The following is a 23,364-nucleotide window of genomic DNA, read 5'->3' on the forward strand; positions in this document are numbered from 1 at the left end:
CCTCACAGAGGGCTAATCAGGGTTTCAGCTGTGTAAGAGTGATATAGTGCTTCTAACCTGATTAGTATGGGCAGACTGCCTGGGAAGGCTGCAGGATCTGTGTGTGAGAGACACGCTTTCTGATGCAAGTAAGCTATACAGTATGTACTGAAGAACTCTGTGTTTTGTTTAGTGACAGTTAGGAACATCTTATGTTTAGTTAGTGCCGGACAGGCAAGGTATTTTTATTTTGGGGTTTGTTTTATTTTCTGTTTCAATAAAACTGGCCGGGGTCAGTTGTACCAGAAACTGGACTTGTGTTGTTCCTCAGCTGCTGCGTGCTGCCATATTCCCCAGGAAAAGGCACCTTGCACCCCTACAGTGTTACAACTTGGTGGAGAATGCGAGCAGGCCGTTCTGCGCATAAGTGAAAGCAGCAGCTTTGTGAGGCCTGCAGAAAACGGTGGTTTATGCAGATACAGCCCAGTGTGAAGTTACTGAGACTCACCCCTGAGGGTTTGATATATGTCCTGGGTGAAAGCAGCTGCAAAGCCGCCTGAAAAATCTGTTGACATGGAGGATCTGCTTAAAGCCTTGCTGCAAGCTACAGCGGCTCAGCAGGAGGCCAACCGACAGCAGCAGGTGGCAATGGAGGAAAATTGGAGACTACAGCGTCAGGATAGAGAGGCCTTAGCAGAAGTGGTGCAGAGACTTGCAGCTCGGGTTGGAGATGTGGCCGTCAGTGCTCCAACCAGCTCTAGTTCTATACGAGCCAGTCACTTCCTGCAGAAAATGACAGAGGCTGATGATGTGGAGGCCTATCTGACCACGTTTGAAAGGACTGCCGAGCGTGAGAACTGGCCGAAAGCACAGTGGGCCAGTCTGCTGGCACCTTTCCTGTCAGGTGAGCCCCAAAAAGCTTACTTTGATTTAAGCCCTGCTGAGGCTCGGGACTATGATAAACTAAAGACTGAGATCCTGACCCGCCTGGGAGTCACGCTGTCAGTACGAGCACAACGGGTGCACCGTTGGCTGTACGCCATGGAGAAGCCTCCGCGCTCCCAGATGCACGACCTTATTCAGCTAACAAAAAAATGGCTGCAGCCAGAGACATTAACTGGTCCCCAGATGGTGGAAAGAGTCGTCATGGACCGCTACTTGAGATCTTTGCCCATGGTCCTGCGCAAGTGGGTGAGCCATGGAAACCCGGGTACTGCTGACCAATTAGTGGACATGGTAGAGAGGTATTTGGCAGCAGAGGAACTACTGATGACCACCCAGCAACCCATAGATCCTCGACAGCGCCCTTCAGTAAAGACTGGTAAGACTGTTCCGTGGGAAAACGTTGCTGGGCGGTTAAGAGAACGCAAGGCTGGAGAGACTGTAAACACTGGCCCTGGAAACATGCCAATGGGGCTAGAACGGTCTATGCTGCCCAAATGGGTTGATAATCGTGTGGTTAAATGTTTTAGGTGTGGTATGCCAGGTCATGTTATTGCCAATTGCCCAGTCACGCAAGAACCCATGCAATGTGATGCTGCCTTTGAATGTCGCAGAATGTCTTTCTTTGCTAGGTTAGCCTGTACTGTGGTACCTTCACCTGAGCTGGAAAAACAAATGTGTGATGTGTTCTTAGAAGGTAACCGGGTAGAGGCCTTGCTAGATTCAGGAAGTTTAGTTACCTTCGTGAAAGCTGGGTTAGTGAACCCCTTAAAGGTCCAGCAAATACCTATTGGGGTAACTTGCATACATGGGGATACCCAATATTATGCCACTGCTGAGGTGAATATAGAAACTTGTTGTGGGTCAGCAATGGTTAAAGTGGGACTGGTCCCTACCTTGGTGCATGAGGCCATAATAGGGAGGGATTTTCCTCATTTTTGGAAACTGTGGGAATCACGGTTATCAACAGATGTGAGAAGTAAAAAGCCAGTTGATAATACCGGTGATTTTTTGGATGTACGTGGGTCTTCGGAACTTTCTGGCCCTTTCCCTTTTGCTAGTTTGGCTGGGGAAGTGACAGATGGGGAGTCCAGTGAGGACCCTCTTGCCGGGAACAGAGACATAGTAGTTAGAACTGAAAGCGTGCCTGACCTGGAGGTAAAGAAGGATCTGTTTGCGTCTGAACAGTTAAAGGATCCTACCTTAATAAAGGCTAGAGAGAATGTTAAGATTGTTAATGGGGAACCTGTGGTACCAGGTGACAGGGTTACGTATCCCCACATGGCCATCTGTAATGAGCTCTTGTACCACATTGTCAAAAGGGGTGAGGATGTGGTGGAACAGCTGGTAGTTCCCCAGCCTTATCGGAGAACGGTACTAGATTTAGCTCATAGTCACGTTACCGCAGGACATTTAGGGGCAGAAAAAACCACTGAAAGAGTTTTACGAAGGTTATTTTGGCCAGGGGTTTATAAAGAAGTGTCTGAATATTGTTCTTCCTGTCCTGAATGCCAGTATCATGCCCCTAGACCCCATTTCAGGAGCCCACTAGTTCCCATGCCTATTATAGAGGTCCCGTTTGACAGAATAGCCATGGATCTCGTGGGGCCCTTGTTAAAGTCTGCTCGGGGCCATCAGTATATCCTGGTAATTATGGACTATGCCACTCGATATCCTGAGGCTGTCCCTTTACGCACTATCACAACCAAGGCGATAGCTAGGGAGCTGGTGCAGGTATTTAGTAGAGTGGGAATACCAAAAGAAATTTTGACTGACCAAGGTACTCCATTTATGTCAAGGATCATGAAAGAATTGTGCAAGTTATTTAAGGTCACTCACCTCAGGACGTCCATCTACCATCCCCAAACTGACGGGTTGGTGGAAAGGTTTAATAAAACATTAAAAAGTATGTTAAAAAAGGTTGTTGAGAGAGATGGGAAAAACTGGGATTGTTTGTTGCCCTACTTGTTAATGGCCATCAGAGAAGTTCCTCAGTCCTCTACGGGGTTTTCTCCATTTGATTTGTTGTATGGTAGACACCCCAGAGGGCTGTTGGATGTTGCCAAAGAGACGTGGGAAGGACAGCCCACTCCTTATAGAAGCGTTATTGAGCATGTAACACAAATGCAGGATAGGATTGCAGCCGTGGTACCCGTTGTCAGAGAGCACATGGAACAGGCCCAAAGTGCTCAACAGAGGGTCTATAACCGGAGTGCCAAGATACGGGAATTTGCTCCTGGAGATAGAGTTCTTGTTTTGGTACCCACTGTGGAAAGCAAATTCCTAGCTAAATGGCAGGGTCCATTTGAGATTAGGGAAAAAGTGAATGAGGTTAATTACAAAGTATACCAGCCGGGAAAGAGAAAACCCGAACAGATCTACCATGTTAACTTAATCAAACCCTGGAAAGATAGGTTGTCTCTGTCAGCGGAGCCTTGCCCTTCGGTGTCTTCACCCCGGTTGCTTCCCGCAGTGAAGGTGTCAGAGACATTATCAGCTGATCAGAACAATCAGGTTAAAGAATTTCTCATCCAAAATAGGGAGGTATTTTCAGAGCTGCCTGGCCGAACGACCATAATAAAACATGACATTGTCACAGAACCAGGGGTCAGGGTTCATTTAAAGCCATATAGGATTCCTGAAGCTCAGCGAGAAGCTATTTCTAAGGAAGTTAAAACCATGTTAGAACTGGGAGTCATAGAGGAGTCTAACAGTGAGTGGTCCAGTCCCATAGTGCTCATCCCGAAGCCCGACGGTAGCATACGCTTCTGTAATGACTTTCGTAAGTTAAATGAGGTGTCCAAGTTTGACGCATACCCCATGCCCCGTGTGGATGAGCTTGTAGAAAGGCTGGGAACAGCCAGGTTTCTCACCACATTGGACCTGACCAAAGGTTACTGGCAAATACCTTTATCTAATAGCGCCAAAGAAAAAACAGCCTTTTCGGTTCCGGAGGGGCTGTACCAGTATAAGATGTTACCCTTTGGGTTGCATGGGGCTCCAGCAACCTTTCAACGGGCGATGGATAAAATTTTGAGGCCCCATAGAAAATATGCAGCTGCCTATTTGGATGATGTGGTAATTCACAGTACAGACTGGGGGTCACATTTGGTTAAAGTACAAGCAGTACTGGACTCAATCAGAGAGGCAGGGTTAACTGCTAACCCAAAGAAGTGCTGCCTCGCAATGGAGGAGGTCAAATACTTGGGCTTCACCATAGGCAGAGGTCTGATTAGGCCCCAATTGAATAAAGTTGATGCTATTCAAAACTGGCCTCGTCCAGTGAATAAAAAACAGGTAAGGGCTTTTTTGGGAATTACTGGGTACTATAGACGGTTTATTCCTAATTTTGCGACCACAGCGGTGCCGTTGTCAGACCTTACCAAAGGGAAGCAGTCAAATGTGGTGAAATGGAACCCTGATGCAGAAAAGGCGTTCCAAGCGTTAAAAGTGGCTTTGTGTTCACAACCGGTGTTGATAACACCAGATTTTTCAAAAGAATTTGTGGTACAGACAGATGCCTCAGAGGTAGGGATAGGTGCTGTGCTGTCCCAAACCAGAGATGGGGACGAACACCCTATCATTTATTTGAGTAGGAAACTCAATGAGCATGAAAAAAGGTATGCCATTGTGGAAAAGGAGGCTTTGGCCATTAAGTGGGCACTAGATACCTTGAGATATTACCTCTTGGGTAGACAATTCAGACTGGTGACAGACCATGCCCCTTTAAAATGGATGTATGTAAATAGAGGCAAGAATGCTCGTGTAACTAGATGGTTTCTAGCGTTGCAGGACTTTAAGTTTACTGTCGAACATAGACCGGGAACACAATTGGCCAACGCAGATGCATTGTCTCGCATCTTCTGTTTGGGGGCTACAAGTGTTCCGGTCCCTAGGTCGAAACAGGGGAGGGGGATATGTGACAAGAACACTGGGATAGTGTTTGAGGGCAGGTATATTTGTCCCAGGTTCTTGTCTTACATGTTTTAGAAAATGTTAACTTCTAGGAAAAATGCTTTTTGTTTTGTCTGAACCTTTTCAGTTTGCTGTAAAAGCTGGGTAAAGGCTCTGAGAGAGAGATAAGGCGAGTTCTAGACATTGGGCCCAGTTCGGGTCTTTGGCCTCACAGAGGGCTAATCAGGGTTTCAGCTGTGTAAGAGTGATATAGTGCTTCTAACCTGATTAGTATGGGCAGACTGCCTGGGAAGGCTGCAGGATCTGTGTGTGAGAGACACGCTTTCTGATGCAAGTAAGCTATACAGTATGTACTGAAGAACTCTGTGTTTTGTTTAGTGACAGTTAGGAACATCTTATGTTTAGTTAGTGCCGGACAGGCAAGGTATTTTTATTTTGGGGTTTGTTTTATTTTCTGTTTCAATAAAACTGGCCGGGGTCAGTTGTACCAGAAACTGGACTTGTGTTGTTCCTCAGCTGCTGCGTGCTGCCATATTCCCCAGGAAAAGGCACCTTGCACCCCTACAGTGTTACAATATATATATATATATATATGTGTGTGTGTATATATTTATATATATATATATATATATATATATATATGTGTGTGTGTGTGTATATATATATATATATATATATATAGATACTGTATGACTACTACATAATAAGTATGATGGTCTAGCAGAGTCTATTACAGTGGACCAAGGACGACTTCTCATATGCACTATATTGTGGGCATTTACTTGTGGAAGCTTAGAAATACAGTATTCATAATTGTTTTTAGGCTTTTCTATAAATTCTGTATATAGTTGGGACTATACTCATCTATGGGTGGTCATTCAGAGTTGATCGCAGCCAGCAACTTTTTGCTGCTGCTGCGATCAACTAGTCCACGCCTATGGGGGAGTGTATTTTAGCTTAGCAGGGCTGCGAACGCTTGTGCAGCCCTGTAAGCTAAAAAAATTTCACGCCCTGGACATACTTACCCTGTGCGACGATCTCTGCGATGCTGGAGCCGGCTTTGACGTCAGACATCCGCCCTCCGTTCTGCTGGACACGCCTGCGTTTTCTTCTCCACTCCCCGAAAACGGTCTCCAACGGTCCGGATCCGCCCAGGTACGCCTTCTTTCTGTCAATCTTCTTGCGGTCGGCTCTGCGTTCACTTTCTTCGTAGAACGCAACGTAACCCGGCGACCCCTGTCGCCGGCCAACGTCGCGCACTTCGGCCGCCGCAGCGACAAACCGCTGGGTGCGAACGGGTCGGAATGACCACCATGGTTTTATTATTATTAAATTTTAGGAGAGCACTTGCAATTTATGAAGCTGCAATGAATCAGGCCAGCAGCGTCAAATGCTACTATGATATAAAGCACATGGCATAGGGCAGGGGTAATCATTATGCGGGCCCCTAGCTGCGGTGGAATTACATATCCCGGCATGCCCTGCTACAATTAGGGCATACTAAAACTGTGGCAGGACATGTTGGGATGTGTATCTTCACAACAGTTGGAGGGTTGCATATTGAAAACCCCTAGCACAGGGCTTCAAGACCGTCGAGACTGAACAGATGCACCATTCAAATGAAGGAGCAAAGCAGATTGCCTGAAAGCAATCTAATCTGCATCCATCAGAAAATACTATTTTGTGATTTGTGGTAAAAATAAGATTTTACTTACCGGTAAATCTATTTCTCGTAGTCCGTAGTGGATGCTGGGGACTCCGTAAGGACCATGGGGAATAGACAGGCTCCGCAGGAGACAGGGCACTTTAAGAAATAATTAGGATACTGGTGTGCACTGGCTCCTCCCTCTATGTCCCTCCTCCAGACCTCAGTTAAGGAAACTGTGCCCTGAAGAGCTGACAGTACAAGGAAAGGATTTTGGAATCCAGGGTAAGACTCATACCAGCCACACCAATCACACCGTATAACTCGTGATAAACTTACCCAGTTAACAGTATGTACAACAACAGAGCATCAGATAACCTGATGCAACCATAACATAACCTTATTTAAGCAATAACTATATACAAGTATTGCAGAAGAAGTCCGCACTTGGGACGGGCGCCCAGCATCCACTACGGACTACGAGAAATAGATTTACCGGTAAGTAAAATCTTATTTTCTCTAACGTCCTAGTGGATGCTGGGGACTCCGTAAGGACCATGGGGATTATACCAAAGCTCCCAAACGGGCGGGAGAGTGCGGATGACTCTGCAGCACCGAATGAGCAAACACAAGGTCCTCCTCAGCCAGGGTATCAAACTTGTAGAACTTTGCAAAAGTGTTTGAACCTGACCAAGTAGCCGCTCGGCAAAGCTGTAATGCCGAGACCCCTCGGGCAGCCGCCCAAGAAGAGCCCACCTTCCTTGTGGAGTGGGCTTTTACTGATTTTGGAAGCGGCAATCCAGCCGCAGAATGAGCCTGCTGAATTGTGTTACAGATCCAGCGAGCAATAGTTTGCTTTGAAGCAGGAGCACCCAGCTTGTTGGATGCATACAGGATAAACAGCGACTCAGTTTTCCTGACTCTAGACGTTCTGACTACATAAACCTTCAAAGCCCTGACTACATCTAGTAACTCGGAATCCTCCAAGTCACGAGTAGCCACAGGCACCACAATAGGTTGGTTCATATGAAAAGATGACACTACATTTGGCAGAAATTGAGTCCGCAATTCTGCCCTGTCCATATGGAAAACCAGATAGGGGCTTTTATGTGACAAAGCCGCCAATTCTGACACACGCCTAGCCGAAGCCAAGGCTAATAGCATGACCACCTTCCACGTGAGATATTTTAACTCCACGGTTTTAAGTGGCTCAAACCAGTGTGATTTCAGGAAACTCAACACCACGTTAAGATCCCAAGGTGCCACTGGAGGCACAAACGGGGGCTGAAAATGCAGCACTCCCTTTACAAACGTCTGAACTTCAGGAAGAGAAGCCAGTTCTTTTTTAAAGAAAATGGATAGGGCCGAAATCTGGACCTTAATGGACCCCAATTTTAGGCCCAAAGTCACTCCCGACTGTAGGAAGTGAAGGAAACGGCCCAGCTGGAATTCCTCTGTAGGGGCATTCCTGTCCTCACACCAAGCAACATATTTTCGCCATATACGGTGATAATGTTTAGCCGTTACGTCCTTCCTAGCCTTTATCAGCGTAGGAATAACCTCATCCGGAATGCCTTTTTCTGCTAGGATCCTGCGTTCAACCGCCATGCCGTCAAACGCAGCCACGGTAAGTCTTGGAACAGGCAGGGCCCCTGTTGCAACAGATCCTGTCTTAGAGGCAGAGGCCATGGGTCCTCTGTGAGAATTTCTTGCAGCTCTGGATACCAAGTCCTTCTTAGCCAATCTGGAACAATGAGTATTGTTCTCACTCCTCTTTTTCTTATGATTCTCAGCACCTTGGGTATGAGAGGAAGAGGAGGAAACACATAAACCGACTGGAACACCCACGGTGTCAGTAGTGCGTCTACAGCTATCGCCTGAGGGTCTCTTGACCTGGCGCAATACCTCTGTAGCTTTTTGTTGAGGCGGGATGCCAACATGTCCACCTGTGGCAGTTCCCATCGCCTTGCAATCTGCGTGAAGACTTCCTGATGAAGTCCCCACTCTCCCGGGTGGAGGTCGTGCCTGCTGAGGAAGTCTGCTTCCCAGTTGTCCACTCCAGGAATGAACACTGCTGACCGTGCTCGTACGTGATTCTCCGCCCATCGAAGAATTCTGGTGGCTTCCGCCATCGCCACCCTGCTCCTTGTGCCGCCTTAGTGGTTTACATGAACCACTGCGGTGATGTTGTCTGATTGAATTAGCACCGATTGGTTGAGAAGCAGGGTCTCCGCTTGACTTAGGGCGTTGTATATGGCCCTTAGTTCCAGGATATTGATGTGAAGGCAAGTCTCCTGACTTGACCACAGACCCTGGAAATTTCTTCCCTGTGTGACTGCCCCCCACCCTCGGAGGCTTGCATCCGTGGTCACCAGGACCCAGTCCTGAATGCCGAATCTGCGGCCCTCGAGAAGGTGAGCACTCTGCAGCCACCACAGAAGAGACACCCTGGCCCTGGGGGATAGGGTGATCAGCCGATGCATCTGTAGATGCGATCCGGACCACTTGTCCAACAGATCCCATTGAAAGGTCCTCGCATGGAACCTGCCGGAGGGAATGGCCTCGTATGACGCCACCATCTTTCCCAGGACTTGCGTGCAGTGATGCACCGACACCTGTTTTGGTTTTAAGAGGTCTCTGACCAGTGTTATGAGTTCCTGAGCCTTCTCCGTCGGGAGAAAAACCTTCTTCTGGTCTGTGTCCAGAATCATGCACCGGAAGGGCAGACGCGTCGTAGGAATCAGCTGCGACTTTGGAATATTCAGAATCAAGCCGTGTGTCACGAACCTCGGGCAGCGGCGACCGCGCTTGTCCCTGCGGGTGGCCTGGTCTGCCCGGCGCCACTCTTCCCCTGACGGTCTCCGGCTTCAGCGGCGGGTCGGCGCTGCTCTCCGGCGGCTTCCCGGAAGCAAGGACGCCGCCATCACAAGCGAGGGCAAGGAGGCGGAGCAGGTCTGACGTCACCTGCCTGCTCCGCCAATCAGGCTAGGGCGGGGAATTTAAAATCAGATACCAGGCAGAGATCCGGTGCCTGAGTATCTTCGTTTCTCCTGCGGAAGCTGTGATTCCAGAGCTCCCTCGTCCCTGCAAGCGTCCTGTGCTTCCAAGCATCCTGTGCCTCCAAGCATCCTGTGCCTCCAAGCATCCTGTGCCTCCAAGCACCTCCGTGCCTCCAATTATCTCTGTGCCTCCAATTATCTCTGTGCCTCCAATTACCTCCGTGCCTCCAATTACCTCCGTGCCTCCAATTATCTCCGTGCCTCCAATTATCTCCGTGCCTACAAGCACCTCCGTGCCTACAAGCACCTCCGTGCCTCCAATTACCTCCGTGCCTCCAATTACCTCCGTGCCTCCAATTATCTCCGTGCCTCCAAGCACCTCGTGCCTCCAAGCACCTCTGTGCCTCCAAGCACCTCTGTGCCTCCAAGCACCTCTGTGCCTCCAAGCACCTCTGTGCCTCCAAGCACCTCTGTGCCTCCAAGCACCTCCGTGCCTCCAAGCACCTCCGTGTCTCCAAGCACCTCCGTGTCTCCAAGCACCTCGTGCCTCCAAGCACCTCATCCCTCCAAACACCTCGGTGTCTCCAAACACCTCGGTGTCTCCAAACACCTCGGTGTCTCCAAACACCTCCGTGCCTCCAAGCACCTCCGTGCCTCCAAGCACCTCCGTGCCTCCAAGCACCTCCGTGCCTCCAAGCACCTCCGTGCCTCCAGTTACCTCCGTGTCTCCAAGCACCTCGTGCCTCCAAGCACCTCATCCCTCCAAACACCTCGGTGTCTCCAAACACCTCCGTGCCCCCAAGCACCTCCGTGCCTCCAAGCACCTCCGTGCCTCCAAGGGCCTCCCTGCACTCCCTGTACTCCCAGCACCTCAGTGCCTCCAATACCACAGTGTCTCCAATATCTCAGTACCCCAGCCTTCAGTATTTCTACAAGTCTTGTCTTACAGGAGACCTTCAAGAATTCCTCTGGGCCTCCCGCCTGCCGTCTTAGTCCTGCATGAGGAAGACCTACATCCGGCCATCTCTACTACGACCCAGTGGCGGTTCCTCTTCCCGGTCATCGGAAGAAGCCCCGAGTCCACAACACTCCCAAACCAGGTCAGTGATACCGTGCTGTTGTAACACTTCCCGAGAGCGTGCTACGCTGATCAGCAACTGCTCTCTGGACCTCGCCTTTATGAGGAGATCGTCCAAGTATGGGATAATTGTGACTCCTTGCTTTCGCAGGAGCACCATCATTTCTGCCATTACCTTGGTAAATATTCTCGGTGCCGTGGACAGACCAAACGGCAACGTCTGGAATTGGTAATGACAATCCTGTACCACAAATCTGAGGTACTCCTGATGAGGTGGATAAATGGGGACATGAAAGTAAGCATCCTTTATGTCCAGAGACACCATAAAATCCCCTTCCTCCAGACTTGCGATGACCGCTCTGAGCGACTCCATCTTGAACTTGAACCTTTTCAGGTAAATGTTCAGGGATTTTAAATTCAATATGGGTCTGACCGAACCGTCCGGTTTCGGTACCACAAACATTGTCGAATAGTAACCCCTTCCCTGTTGGAGGGGAACCTTTACCACCACCAGCTGAGATACAATTTGTGAATTGCAGCTAACACTATTTCCCTCTCTATGGGGGAAGCTGGCAGGGCCGATTGGAGGTAACGGTGAGGGGGCATCACTTCGAATTCCAGCTTGTATCCCTGAGACACAATCTCTATAGCCCAGGGATCCACCTGTGAGTGAACCCACTTGTGGCTGAAATTTCGGAGACGCGCCCCCAACGGGCCTGGCTCCGCCTGTGGAGCCCCAGCGTCATGCGGTGGATTTAGTGGAAGCCGGGGAGGACTTCTGTTCCTGGGAACTAGCTGTATTGTGCAGCTTCTTTCCTCTACCCCTGCCTCTGGTAAGAAAGGACGCACCTCGGACTTTCTTGCCTCTATGTGATCGAAAGGACTGCACTTGGTAATACGGTGCTTTCTTAGGTTGTGAGGGAATATATGGCAAAAAATTTGACTTTCCAACCGTAGCTGTGGAGACCAGGTCCGAGAGACCGTCCCCAAACAAATCCTCACCCCTGTAAGGTAAAACCTCCATGTGCCTTTTTGAGTCGGCATCGCCTGTCCATTGCAGAGTCCACAGGACCCTTCTGGCGGAAATCGACATTGCATTTATTCTAGAGCCCAGTAGGCTAATGTCTCTTTGGGCATCTCTCATATATAGGACAGCGTATTTTATATGCCCCAGGGTCAGTACTATAGTATCCTTGTCCAAGGTATCAAGTTCCTCAGATAAGGTATCTGTCCATGCTGCTACAGCACTACACATCCAGGCCGACGCAATTGCCGGCCTTAGTAGGGTACCTGAATGTGTATAAATGGACTTCAGGATACCCTCCTGCTTTCTATCCGCAGCATCTTTTAGGGTGGCCGTATCCTGTGACGGCAGGGCTACCCTCTTGGATAAGCGTGTTAAAGCTTTGTCTACCCTAGGGGAGGATTCCCAGCGTAACTTGTCCGTTGGCGGGAAAGGATATGCCATAAGCATCCGTTTGGAAATCTGCAGTTTTCTATCTGGAGATTCCCAAGCCTTTTCACATAACTCATCTAACTCATGTGAAGGGGGAAAGGTTACCTCTTGCCTTTTTTCCCCATACATATAAACCCTCTTGTCAGGGACTGGGGTTTCCTCTGTGATGTGTAACACATCTTTCATTGCTATAATCATGTAGCGGATGGCTTTAGCCATTTTAGGCTGCAACTTTGCATCATCGCCATCGACACTGGAGTCAGAATCCGTGTCGATATCTGTGTCAACAATTTGGGATAGTGGGCGCTTCTGAGACCCTGACGGCCTCTGCGCTGTAGGATCAGGCATGGGTTGAGACCCTGACTGTCCCAAGGCTTCAGCTTTATCCAACCTTTTATGCAAGGAATTAACATTATCATTTAAAACCTTCCACATATCCATCCAATCGGGTGTCGGCGCCGACCCCACATTCATTTGTACCCGCTCTGTTTCCACATAGCCTTCCTCGTCAAACATGCCGACACAAGCGTACCGAGACACCACACACACAGGGGATGCTCTATTTGAAGACAGTTCCCCCACAAGGCCTTTTGGAGAGACAGAGAGAGAGAGTATGCCAGCACACACCCCAGCGCTATATATTACCCAGGAGTCACACAGTAACTTAGTGTTAACCCAGTAGCTGCTGTATATACTGTTTTTGCGCCAAATTTATGTGCCCCCCCCTCTCTTTTTACCCTCTTTCTACCGTGATTCTGCAGGGGAGAGCCTGGGGAGCTTCCTCTCAGCGAAGCTGTGGAGAGAAAATGGCGCTGGTGAGTGCGAGGAAGAAGCCCCGCCCCCTTAGCGGCGGGCTTCTGTCCCGCGTTTTGTGTGTAAAATAATGGCGGGGGCTCATGCATATATACAGTGCCCAACTGTATATATGCTGCTTTTTGCCAAGAGGTACCCAATTGCTGCCCAGGGCGCCCCCCCCTGCGCCCTGCACCCTACAGTGACCGGAGTGTGTGGGTTTAGTGTGGGAGCAATGGCGCACAGCTGCAGTGCTGTGCGCTACCTCATATGAAGACTGGAGTCTTCTGCCGCCGATTTCGATGTCTTCTTGCTTCTCACGCCGGCTTCTGTCTTCTGGCTCTGCGAGGGGGGACGGCGGCACGGCTCCGGGATCGGACGACCGTTCCTGTGTACGATCCCTCTGGAGCTAATGGTGTCCAGTAGCCTAAGAAGCAGGACCTATCTTCTAGTGAGTAGGGATGCTTCTCTCCCCTCAGTCCCACGTAGCAGAGAGTCTGTTGCCAGCAGATCTCTCTGAAAATAAAAAATCCTAACAAAATACTTTCTTTTTTAGCAAGCTCAGGAGAGCTCACTAAGGTGCACCCAGCTCGTCCGGGCACAGATTCAAACTGAGGTCTGGAGGAGGGACATAGAGGGAGGAGCCAGTGCACACCAGTATCCTAATTCTTTCTTAAAGTGCCCGGTCTCCTGCGGAGCCCGTCTATTCCCCATGGTCCTTACGGAGTCCCCAGCATCCACTAGGACGTTAGAGAAATTAAAATTACTTTGGATTTTAGGGGGCAATACTATTTTAGAAGGAGGAGCTACAGAACACTTTATACAGGAAAGTACAGTATTTTTATGCACAGACAATTGTATAACAGGATCAAATGGGTATTAATTGGCAGTTGTGACATGCACTTGCCACTTACACACACAACTTGTGTAATACATGACTGAGATTTATGGAGCTAGAACGTGAAGATTATTACTTTAGCAACAATAGGCGGGCCTTTTATTGAAGTTTCACTCTAAGCATATCCATCTGTGGCCACAATCTCACAAATGGTTAGGCGGAGGATTTGTACAGGGGCCTTATCTAAACAGGGCAGCGGGTGGCATGCACCTATGTATGTGCTTGCAGACCATCACACTTGAGCATAATTAAATGTGATAGAGTACGGAAGCATAGTGGTTGCCAAACATATATTTTCATTTGGGTTGGATATGAAATCCCGGTGGCGGCATCCTGCCCGCCAGAATGCCGGCAGTGGGGCGGGCGCTATGAATCCCCTTGTGGCACACTGGCTCGCCACAGGTTCTATTCTAACTGTGTGGGTGCAGTGGACACCCACAAGTGGGATTAGCACTGGTGAGGCTGTCATCATTCTCAGCTGTCGGGATTCCAGCATTGGGATCTTGAACGCCAGGATATCAACTACATCCATTTACTTTACCCTATTCAAAGGTAACTGGGTAATGATCGCTTTATATTGTAGGGTAGTCATACCCCCTGTATTTCCAAGCAGTGTATATGATGTAATATCTTCTATACATATGTTGTTTAATCAGTATAATGGCGTATTTCAAATATACAATAGTTTCCATATACACTAAAAGCCCAGTTAAACTATCCTCATCCAACCCATCTCCTTGTCTACAATCTACTTGATTGTCTGGTTTATAAGTTGATCATTTTCCTGCCATTAACTTCCAACAAACCTCCTTCAATACAATCTTCTTCCAAATCAATCCTTTCCCACTTCCCCTCGTTGCAGGATCTGAATGCTTGGTCCTCTTGCCACTACTGTCCTATTTATACTGTGTCCACAGGAATTACTATTATCCCTAGATCATTTTGTACCATTAAAACATTTGAACGCAGAAGACATCCAGATTTACCTCCCCTGTGCCTACGCCTTGATAAATTTCATTTTCTTACTGGCCTGCAAAGACTGCAATAAATTGCTGTGGATTGCTTCAACTATGCTTTGTGCCATTTATCATACATTGCTCCTATCATATCTGATTCATATTCTGTGGTCAAGAACAGATCACAGAAGAAATGGGCAAATTAAAGCTAACAAAGAAAAAAAGAAAAATCCAAAATGGTGCCAAAAGGGGATTTCTGAATACAGCCATATTTCCATCCCTTTTAAACAAAAAGATGTGCTAAGGAATTAAAAACACTGGAGAATTAGAAAAATACTCTGCCTGGTCTAAAGAACCTTGGTTATTGCTATTATACTGGTGGTTGATAGAAAGACCAGGTGGCAAATACATGAGTCCATGGATCCAGCAACACCTGTACACCATGAATAGGTGCACTATATAATGACAGTTGTGAATGTTGTTGGGGGAGAATGTTTTAATAGTCAAATACTTCCACTAAGCATTCTTATGTTCAGCCACATAGGCCCTATGGCATTGCCCTGCAATTGGCAGGGCCTAATAATGTGCATCGTACAGTATAATCATGGTGCCAGCCCAATGGTGTCATAACGCAAATCTTGCCCCTTGGACTTTTACGCAGGAATATCTTTAAAAAAAGAAATGAAGAATATTAATGTTTAAGGTGGCTACCGATCTGCAATTCAATCTTTGGTAACTCATGTATACTTATTGGAGATCTGCTATGTCAGAGTCTATGCTCATGTTCAGTATATATGCCTACAGCCAAAAGAAAGGAGAGTGCCATCATAACCTCTACTGGTAGCCTCCACAGGTAGTAGATTTGGTTTTAGGTATTTAGTTAGGTGAGCACACTGCAAATCAGGTACTTGAACTATATATATATGTATATATAAAAAAAAAGTACTAACACTAGTTCTACATGCAGTACACAGTGAACCCAAGACAGAACTTTGTCGAAACACAATGGGCCTGACTGAGTCGGTCACACAGTAGCTGTATTTGTGTGATGCCTTATGCTAACTGTGAAGGCAAGTATCCATAGGGCTAATGCGAGAACCATACAGCTTCAATTTGGAAGCCAAATCGCCCATGGTTTTTCCATCCACAGTAGCAACCATCATTGGGAGCAGCAAGTGCACCTGCCCTATACTGGGTGCAGTGCAGTTTCCTGTGGCGGCCGAGCCATGTGATCGCACGGAACACCCGCCGCGGCACTGTGCGTCTCCATTCGGCTCTCACTCCTCCATAGTACTCCGCTCGGGGGGCTGAGTTTTGCGGAATGACAAGGTTTCTAGGGAGGAGGGGGAGCGGGATATCAGTGTTGGTGCGAATATACTTTATACACCCCTTTGGTAACGAGCATTACCCTTGGCAACGAACATTACCATTAGCAACGAGCATGGATCCCAGCGCATGAAACCCCTAGCACCCAGTGCATGAAAGGTCCGTTGTTGCAGGGTCAAAAACCGGGGGGGAAGGTAGTCTTTCCCTGCGAGGTCACACCTATTTTCACCTGGCATCCCCTCCACCTTACAGGGAGCGCGCCCGCCTTCGGGGAGCGCAAAGTAAGTTGTTTTTTTTTATGTCTAGGGGGAGGGGGGAGCGCATTTTTTAATGTCTTGGGGGGGGGGGGGGGGGATTTTCTTAATGTTCACATTGAGAAACAACAGATCTGTCTGCTATACATTGCGTATGTACATGACCACGACAGTCTCCTAAACCCAGTTCTAGATAAGCAATAGTCTCCTAAAGGTAAATAGCACTCCAATCACAGGGGCCCAGGTGCATAGCATCCACAGCAGATTGCAATCTGAACACAGAGCAGGTGACATAAAGGAGTAACAAATGTATTACAGGTATATTAACAATGCTAAATTCTTTTTTGGATTATTTACAATACATTACAAACACCTGCATTCTATTTCTAGCTCTTTTATACTTTAATATTATGGCCTTTAGAACGCAGGCCACAGTCGGAAACAATATGCAAATTTTAGATGCAATACATCAGTGACATATTTTACTGTTAGTGACGAACACTGTATATTCCCCATGAAGAAGGAAGACTATAATATATATTTAATGTATCTGGAATTTGATATTAAGTTAAATAAATAAAAAAACGGTGAATCTGTACTTGTGATGATATATATGACTTATCCAAGATACAGCAGCTAGAAGGGAATATGTAAAATTAATTTGCACTTCTTGAAAAACATTGTTCTCCATAAATGGACCTAGAAAACAAATAGAAGGATGGATGGTGCTAGGAACAGACAAAAATAGTGGAAAAAAAAGATCATTATGAAGAAATTGCATTAAAATAGGACTGCATTATTTTAAAGTGTGCAAAAAGTAGGGAAAGCAGATGGACCCAGCTGTGTGTACTATTCCAATTCTGATTACTTTCCTTGTGTACGCAGCTTATTTATTCATTGCAAGCTTACCACATCCTAAAAAACACTGCACTAAAATTAATGGACTGCTGCTCAGCTAAGAAAACTCCACTGGTAGAGTAGGTTTAGTAAGAAAATACAAGGAGCATTATTGGGAAAGCAAATACTGATGCAGAAAGAAAATTAGGAAAACTTTTTTTTTAAACAGACAAACTCAGGAATGGAAATTGAAAGCAAATTCTAACTCTGTGCTTTATAAATGAGTATTTGATTATATTCAATGAATGTCAGTCAGGTAGATGTGAGGTGGTGACCTCGGCCTCTCCTTCCCACTGATTACTTTGTACCTCTCATTCCCACCTCCGAGATTTCTACCACACTTCCCCAATCTATGCTCTGCTTCACTCTATCAAACCCTTCCCAACCTCCATTGCATCAAACTCCCCCTCAAAACTCCCCTATTCACCCTGGCTTACAGATCTCTGCCTGATCACATATGTCCTTAACACACTTGTATCTCCTCAATTACCCCACTTCTACTCTGTACCCTTCCCTTTTGGAATGTAAACTGACACGAACAATAGACATTAACCCCCTCCTGAAACCCCTGGCTGGTGAGAACCAAGGTAAAAATAAATGGTTCCTATAGTTTAATAAAAATAATGCATGCTACCACTCAGTTACTAAAGATTACATAAGCAAGCCCCCTTTCTCTTTATGATTAAAATATGAACCCTATTTTTCTTAATAATATATATCCCCATTTTCAAAGAATAAATCATTTATGTGGCACATTTGTCAGAATAAATATTTGTGCCATTTTTCTATTAAAGATTTGGCATCACGTTTTCTTTCGTGTAGTGGTTAATGCTACCCTCTAACTAGGGAAGCCAATCCCGGGCCAATTTTTCAGTCCTGGATATCGGGATTGAAAAATGGTCAATCCCGGGATTGGCTTTTATCTCTGTGGCCGCCCCCTCACCCCGCACACATAACTAACCGTGGGAAACTTCAGATTCTCTCCCCAAGCGGCGGCTGACAGCGCAGCGTGACCTCTCGCTGCACGTCACGTTGCGCGTCATGCTGAGCTGGAGAGGCGGAAGGAGGAAGCCGGGCAGTGTCTGAGCGTACTGAGGACACTCAACGCTGATCCCTCAATCCCTGGGATTGGACCTTCCAATCCTGGGATTGAATCCCGGACGTTTTTTGGCCTAAATCCCGGGATCCTGCCGATCCCGGGATTGGCCTCCCTACCTCTAACCTCTTGTCTTGATCAGATTTGAAATAATTTTTTAAAACTATCCCTGTATAAGCCATGTGCACCGCTTTATAGACTGTCAGCCAATAAGGAGGGATCTCTCATTTTTCACTATTCTTTGTTTGTACTATTTTTTATTATCTTAACCCAATGGACTACGCTAGATCAAGGCAAGAAGATCGACGGTTGTAGTAACCACTATATTACATAAAATATGGGGCAAAATATTATTAATAAATCTGTAAAATATAGGTGACAAAGAAATGTTTAATCTTTGAAATGGGGCATATATTAATAAGCTATGTTCGCCCCCCACAAGCTACATGTGGTTTGCCTTAAACCGACTGAATACAGTATTTAGTCATTTTAAATGATTCATAAATCTATTGATTTACACTGATCCCCCATCCCCTTCCCATTACTTAACTATAAAACTGTCCATCACTTTGTTTTTCCCTATATAATAAGATCTGTATATACTCCTGCAAGATATCTATAACCAGCTCTCTTCCCTGCTTTCAATCTCTTCACATTCACATTTCTACGACTTCTATGATGAGCCTCATGTACAGAAATCTTAGCCTCACTTATCTATTCAAAACATGCATTGTATGCTCACTTAACGCCTAACTCTATAAAGAGGCCTACGCAATCTCTCGCTTTTAAGGATATCAACTCCAGTGACGACTAAAGGACCAATGATATACTCCATACTATATTTTCCTAAACCAGTCCTTGGCACTTCCAATGTGTTTATACCCAAAATTTTATAGGGCAATGATCTTACTGGCAAAACATGGATAGTAAAAGCAATGCCTGTTAAACTTTAGGCATAAACACGATTGGAAGCACCAACTTTTAGAACACAAAGGATTGTAAATAGACCCCCTTGTGTCTCATACTTTCCCATTTGTAATAATTCTAGAAGTTTGCACAATACTAGTCTCCCCAATAGAAAATATAAGGTGACACTATGTTAATAATTTGTACATACTATATTATTGTAATAATATTAATAACCAGCGTTTGTCTGCGGCTTTGCTTGCGTGATGTCTGTTATTACACAGCGGTACTAATTTTACAACGACAGTAGTGACATCTAATATTTTGATGTATATTTTATATTGTACTCACTGATCAAAAATTTTCTTTGTAAACAATATTTGCAGTTTTTCCTCCAGGGATTAAAAGAAAAAGATGCTTTGGGCTACTAACTTGTGAGCATGCCACATAAAGCTGCCCATGGGAGAAGCAGCTGGTTCGGAGATCTATGCCTGTAGCCCTGAGCGTTTGTCCTTGTGACTATATACATATAAATGCTATCCAAATTCATGTAGTAGTTTTTGCGTGATGCCGGAATGAACAAAATTTCTGACTTTTTTTTGTCTCTATAGTTCATAAACAGCCCCTAGAAGTATATTTCTAAAAAAAACAATTGCAATGAACAGATACAACAATCCTTACAGTTTTATTATATGTATAGATGATAATAATAATAATAAAAAATTAAATCCATTTAAATGGTGAAGGCGGTTCAACTAGATCCATCAGTACTTTAGAAGTGTGCTAATCAAAATGTTTTTGTCATCTTCAATAATAAGGACTGGCACAAAATTATTAAATACAATTGATAACGTGTGACATTCAAATTGTAAGCATGGCTAAACACTGCCATCTAGTGTAATAGCATGGAAAATGCATTCAGGAAGGTGGTCAACGAGAAACACATAATGGTGATTCACAGTTATACAAATATGCATGAATGCACATTCTCACCCAAAAGAATCAATAAATGTGTAGGGAAGAGAAATAGGGAGAAACCGCTATAGTGTAGTACTTCTGTAATAAGAGTTTAATAGGGAGGAGATGAGTAAATAATTCACTTTCAGACCTTCTGTAGATGCTGGAATAAGTGCATATTGTTAGTTTATTTGCTTTAGCAAAACAGTATTGTTAAAGGACTCCCTTATTTAAAAGAGATGTTCCAAATATAGAAGATAGATAAATGATAAATACACTATTTTATTGTCTCCCGTATTTTATTATTATGGGGCCTCCTGTCTTCAAAAAATGCAGATATGATAATACAATTGCAGCAGCATTTTGATACACACTAATGACTATACCAAATAATCACCAGAATCAGGTATTGAGTCTACTGTACTAACCACACGTCAGTAGAATCAACATGATTTCCATATCGAGGCATTCACATGGGCAATATCCTAGTAGGTGTGGTGATTTACCACACGGTACTAACGTTCTTTTTAGCCAGATAACGCTATCGGTCTTTACAATTCCAGCCGTTCACTGCTTTTAATTACATAAAAACTACAGCAGTATGCATCTTAATAAAATCAAGGTAAGTACTTTTACATGGATGAAAGCAGGGTAAAAAGGGACACACAACTTTCAATGTAACATACTCATGTAAAATGTACAATCGCTGCTTTTATCAGCTCTTATCCGAAGACAATGTTCCATTTGTGTTTCACGGTCTCAGTATTACAAAGGTGAAAGGGTATGCAACTTAAGTAAAAAAGTACAGTTGTTTTAGAAGTCAGTAATAATGATTGTAGAATTCACAAATATCTAGATTTTTACATTCATAAATGTCCTTCAATCTTTGGACATAGTCAGAGGGGGGAGAAAGCACTCTTTTCATAGGCCGAGGTTTGCTGTAGGGGCAAAGTAGAAGCCCCTCAGCAGCGCTGCAGCAGGCAGCGCAGCTTCACGATGACACACATAGATAGTATGGATAGTGAGCTGCTGAGGTGCATAATTAACTGTCCCTCTTAGCAGAGCAGTACAGCCCCTCCTCCAGGAACCTGATTGGCCAAGTGCTGGGAGTCGGCCACACAAGGAGCCGGGGATTATGTGACAGAGGATGGAGGGATCGTCAGATCCAGCAACACTGGCCCCAGGAGAGAGAGAGTACACGCTTCTGGCAATGCTCTATAGCATTGTATTTTTTCATTGCATTTTTTGGGGGGGGGGGTGGCCTCATTGCCATACTTTGGTCACACCCCATCCAGTACCTGGCCCACCCTGCTCTTGATGGCTCTGGCCACACTGTTGTAGAAGTGACTACCCGAGATTATTCACACTAACACTAGTTTTTCATAAACATTTTACTTTAAATAGTTACAATTACAAATGACCCAACTACTGTACAATGCAAACTGTGACAGTTGCAAGTAGCATATTATATATGGGATAATGTACTCCCAGCTGTGTTTTCAGAAAAAAACATCTAAATGTCCTGGATAAAATATAGTAGCAGGTGTGTTATCCCTTACAATATACAAGTTTGCTTAATGAAAATTAAGACAGTGAGATCACAGTTCTGCAGTTAAAAATGATGACAATAGCACTCTGTATATAATAAAATATTTAGATGACTTTATATAGAAGTAAACCTCACTTGTGTATTAAATTTATTTTATAGATTAAAATAGAAGGTCACATTTTTGTCTCATCATAAAACATGTTTTGAATGCAAAATATTTGTATTTCATCACCCAATAACATGTAAACATAGAAACAAAGGCGACTGATTGGTTAGTTTTGCAAACTGAGACCATTTTTGTCGCCTAAACAGAATGTGGGCTGCAACCATTACCAGGCCACTCTTCCCTGCACTGTAGGGGCTGAATATAAAAGTTTTGTCAGTGGGTTCTCGTCAACAACTATATGTTGCATACACTGAATTTTGGATTAATTTAACAATAAAACCTGAACAACAAACTGTGTTTTTAAAAGGTTTAATTTTCCCTATTCAGAAGAATGGCTTATTTTCACTCAGTCAGTAAAATACTGTATTTAGATAGAATTGTGTATGAAGAGAAACAGGCAATTTTTCATTTCCAAATAAATGTAAAACTGCTGTATACATCCACAGTTGCCATCAGATCAGGTAAGTTTTATGCTACTAAAAATCCTACAGTACCTGAATACTTTAAAAATGTTTAATTCCTGCCTGTAGGTTGCTAAAGGGCATTAGTTATTCAAGCGCAGACAGGTCGAAAGTAACAACATATAAGATGACTACAATTTAAGCTTCTTCTTAAGGAACACCATGTACCAAAGTGAAGAAAAGTTTATTTTTGGTAATTATATACTACTAACCTGTTGGGATGAGACGTTGGTAACATGAACTGAAATTCAACTACACATGTGTTGTCCTTCAGCTGTCTGTGCTGCACACTGTTCAGCTCATAAGCAATGTATGCGCGTCGCACATACACCTGAGAAAACATGAAAATTATATGTAAAAGACAATAAATTCAACCATTCAGTTACCTTGAAATGAAACAATGAAATGGCTTTATTTTGGCATCAGGAAATACGTTACAGACATGCCACACCATGACATCCTATTGTGGTTTGTGCTTCTTCCCAACATCAGTGCCTAGGTGGGTGAGTAGGTAGGGAGAGGATAAGGGAGTGTGTTTGTTGGAGGACTGGTAAGTGTTTCTGAAAAAGTTTTTAGGTTGTGTCTAAAGCTGTGGAGACTGCTGGATAGACTACACAAAGGCAGTGGAGTCGTCTAGATTTAGCAGTGTCAATGTTGTTTGTGACCTTGGAAGAGAAGTTTAATAGGGGGAATAAAGGCCAGATTGAAGCAGTTTAAATTAGGTATAGGACGAAAGGAAGGTTGTGCAGCAGTTTTAGAAAAGTTTTGGAAAGGGGTGGCAGAGTTTGTATGATCAACTTTGTTTTGTCTTATAAATTTGTTACTTTAAATCTATGGGCTAAATTGCAACACTCACACTAGTTCAAGCAGGTCACAGACTTCTACATAAGAACCAAAGAGGTAGTTAGGGCTGAGGGAATGTTATTTTAAAAACGGGTAAGACAAGGACGTGATTCAATGAAGAGAGAAAGGTACCAGAGATGAGGGACTGGATGAAAAACTGGAAGCCAGTGTCTGCAGAGAGGGAGTGGATAATACAAGGGACAGATTTAAGGAAGAAACTGGAATGGTGAGAGAAGGAGAGAAAGGCAC

The 23,364-nt window shown here is 45.1% G+C and overlaps 1 protein-coding gene across 1 annotated transcript in view; it reads right to left on the reverse strand.

The window, feature by feature from the left end:
• ACACA (acetyl-CoA carboxylase alpha) overlaps nt 1-23,364 on the reverse strand; it is an 848,870-nt gene that overhangs the window by 515,203 nt on the left and 310,303 nt on the right. Inside the window, exon 24 of the mRNA XM_063951842.1 lies at nt 22,485-22,603. Within this exon, the coding sequence (XP_063807912.1) occupies nt 22,485-22,603 (119 nt within the window). The remainder of the gene's footprint in view (nt 1-22,484; nt 22,604-23,364) is intronic.

The sequence above is a fragment of the Pseudophryne corroboree genome, chromosome 2 (genome assembly GCF_028390025.1).
Source record: "Pseudophryne corroboree isolate aPseCor3 chromosome 2, aPseCor3.hap2, whole genome shotgun sequence".
NCBI classification, from domain to species: Eukaryota; Metazoa; Chordata; class Amphibia; order Anura; family Myobatrachidae; genus Pseudophryne; species Pseudophryne corroboree.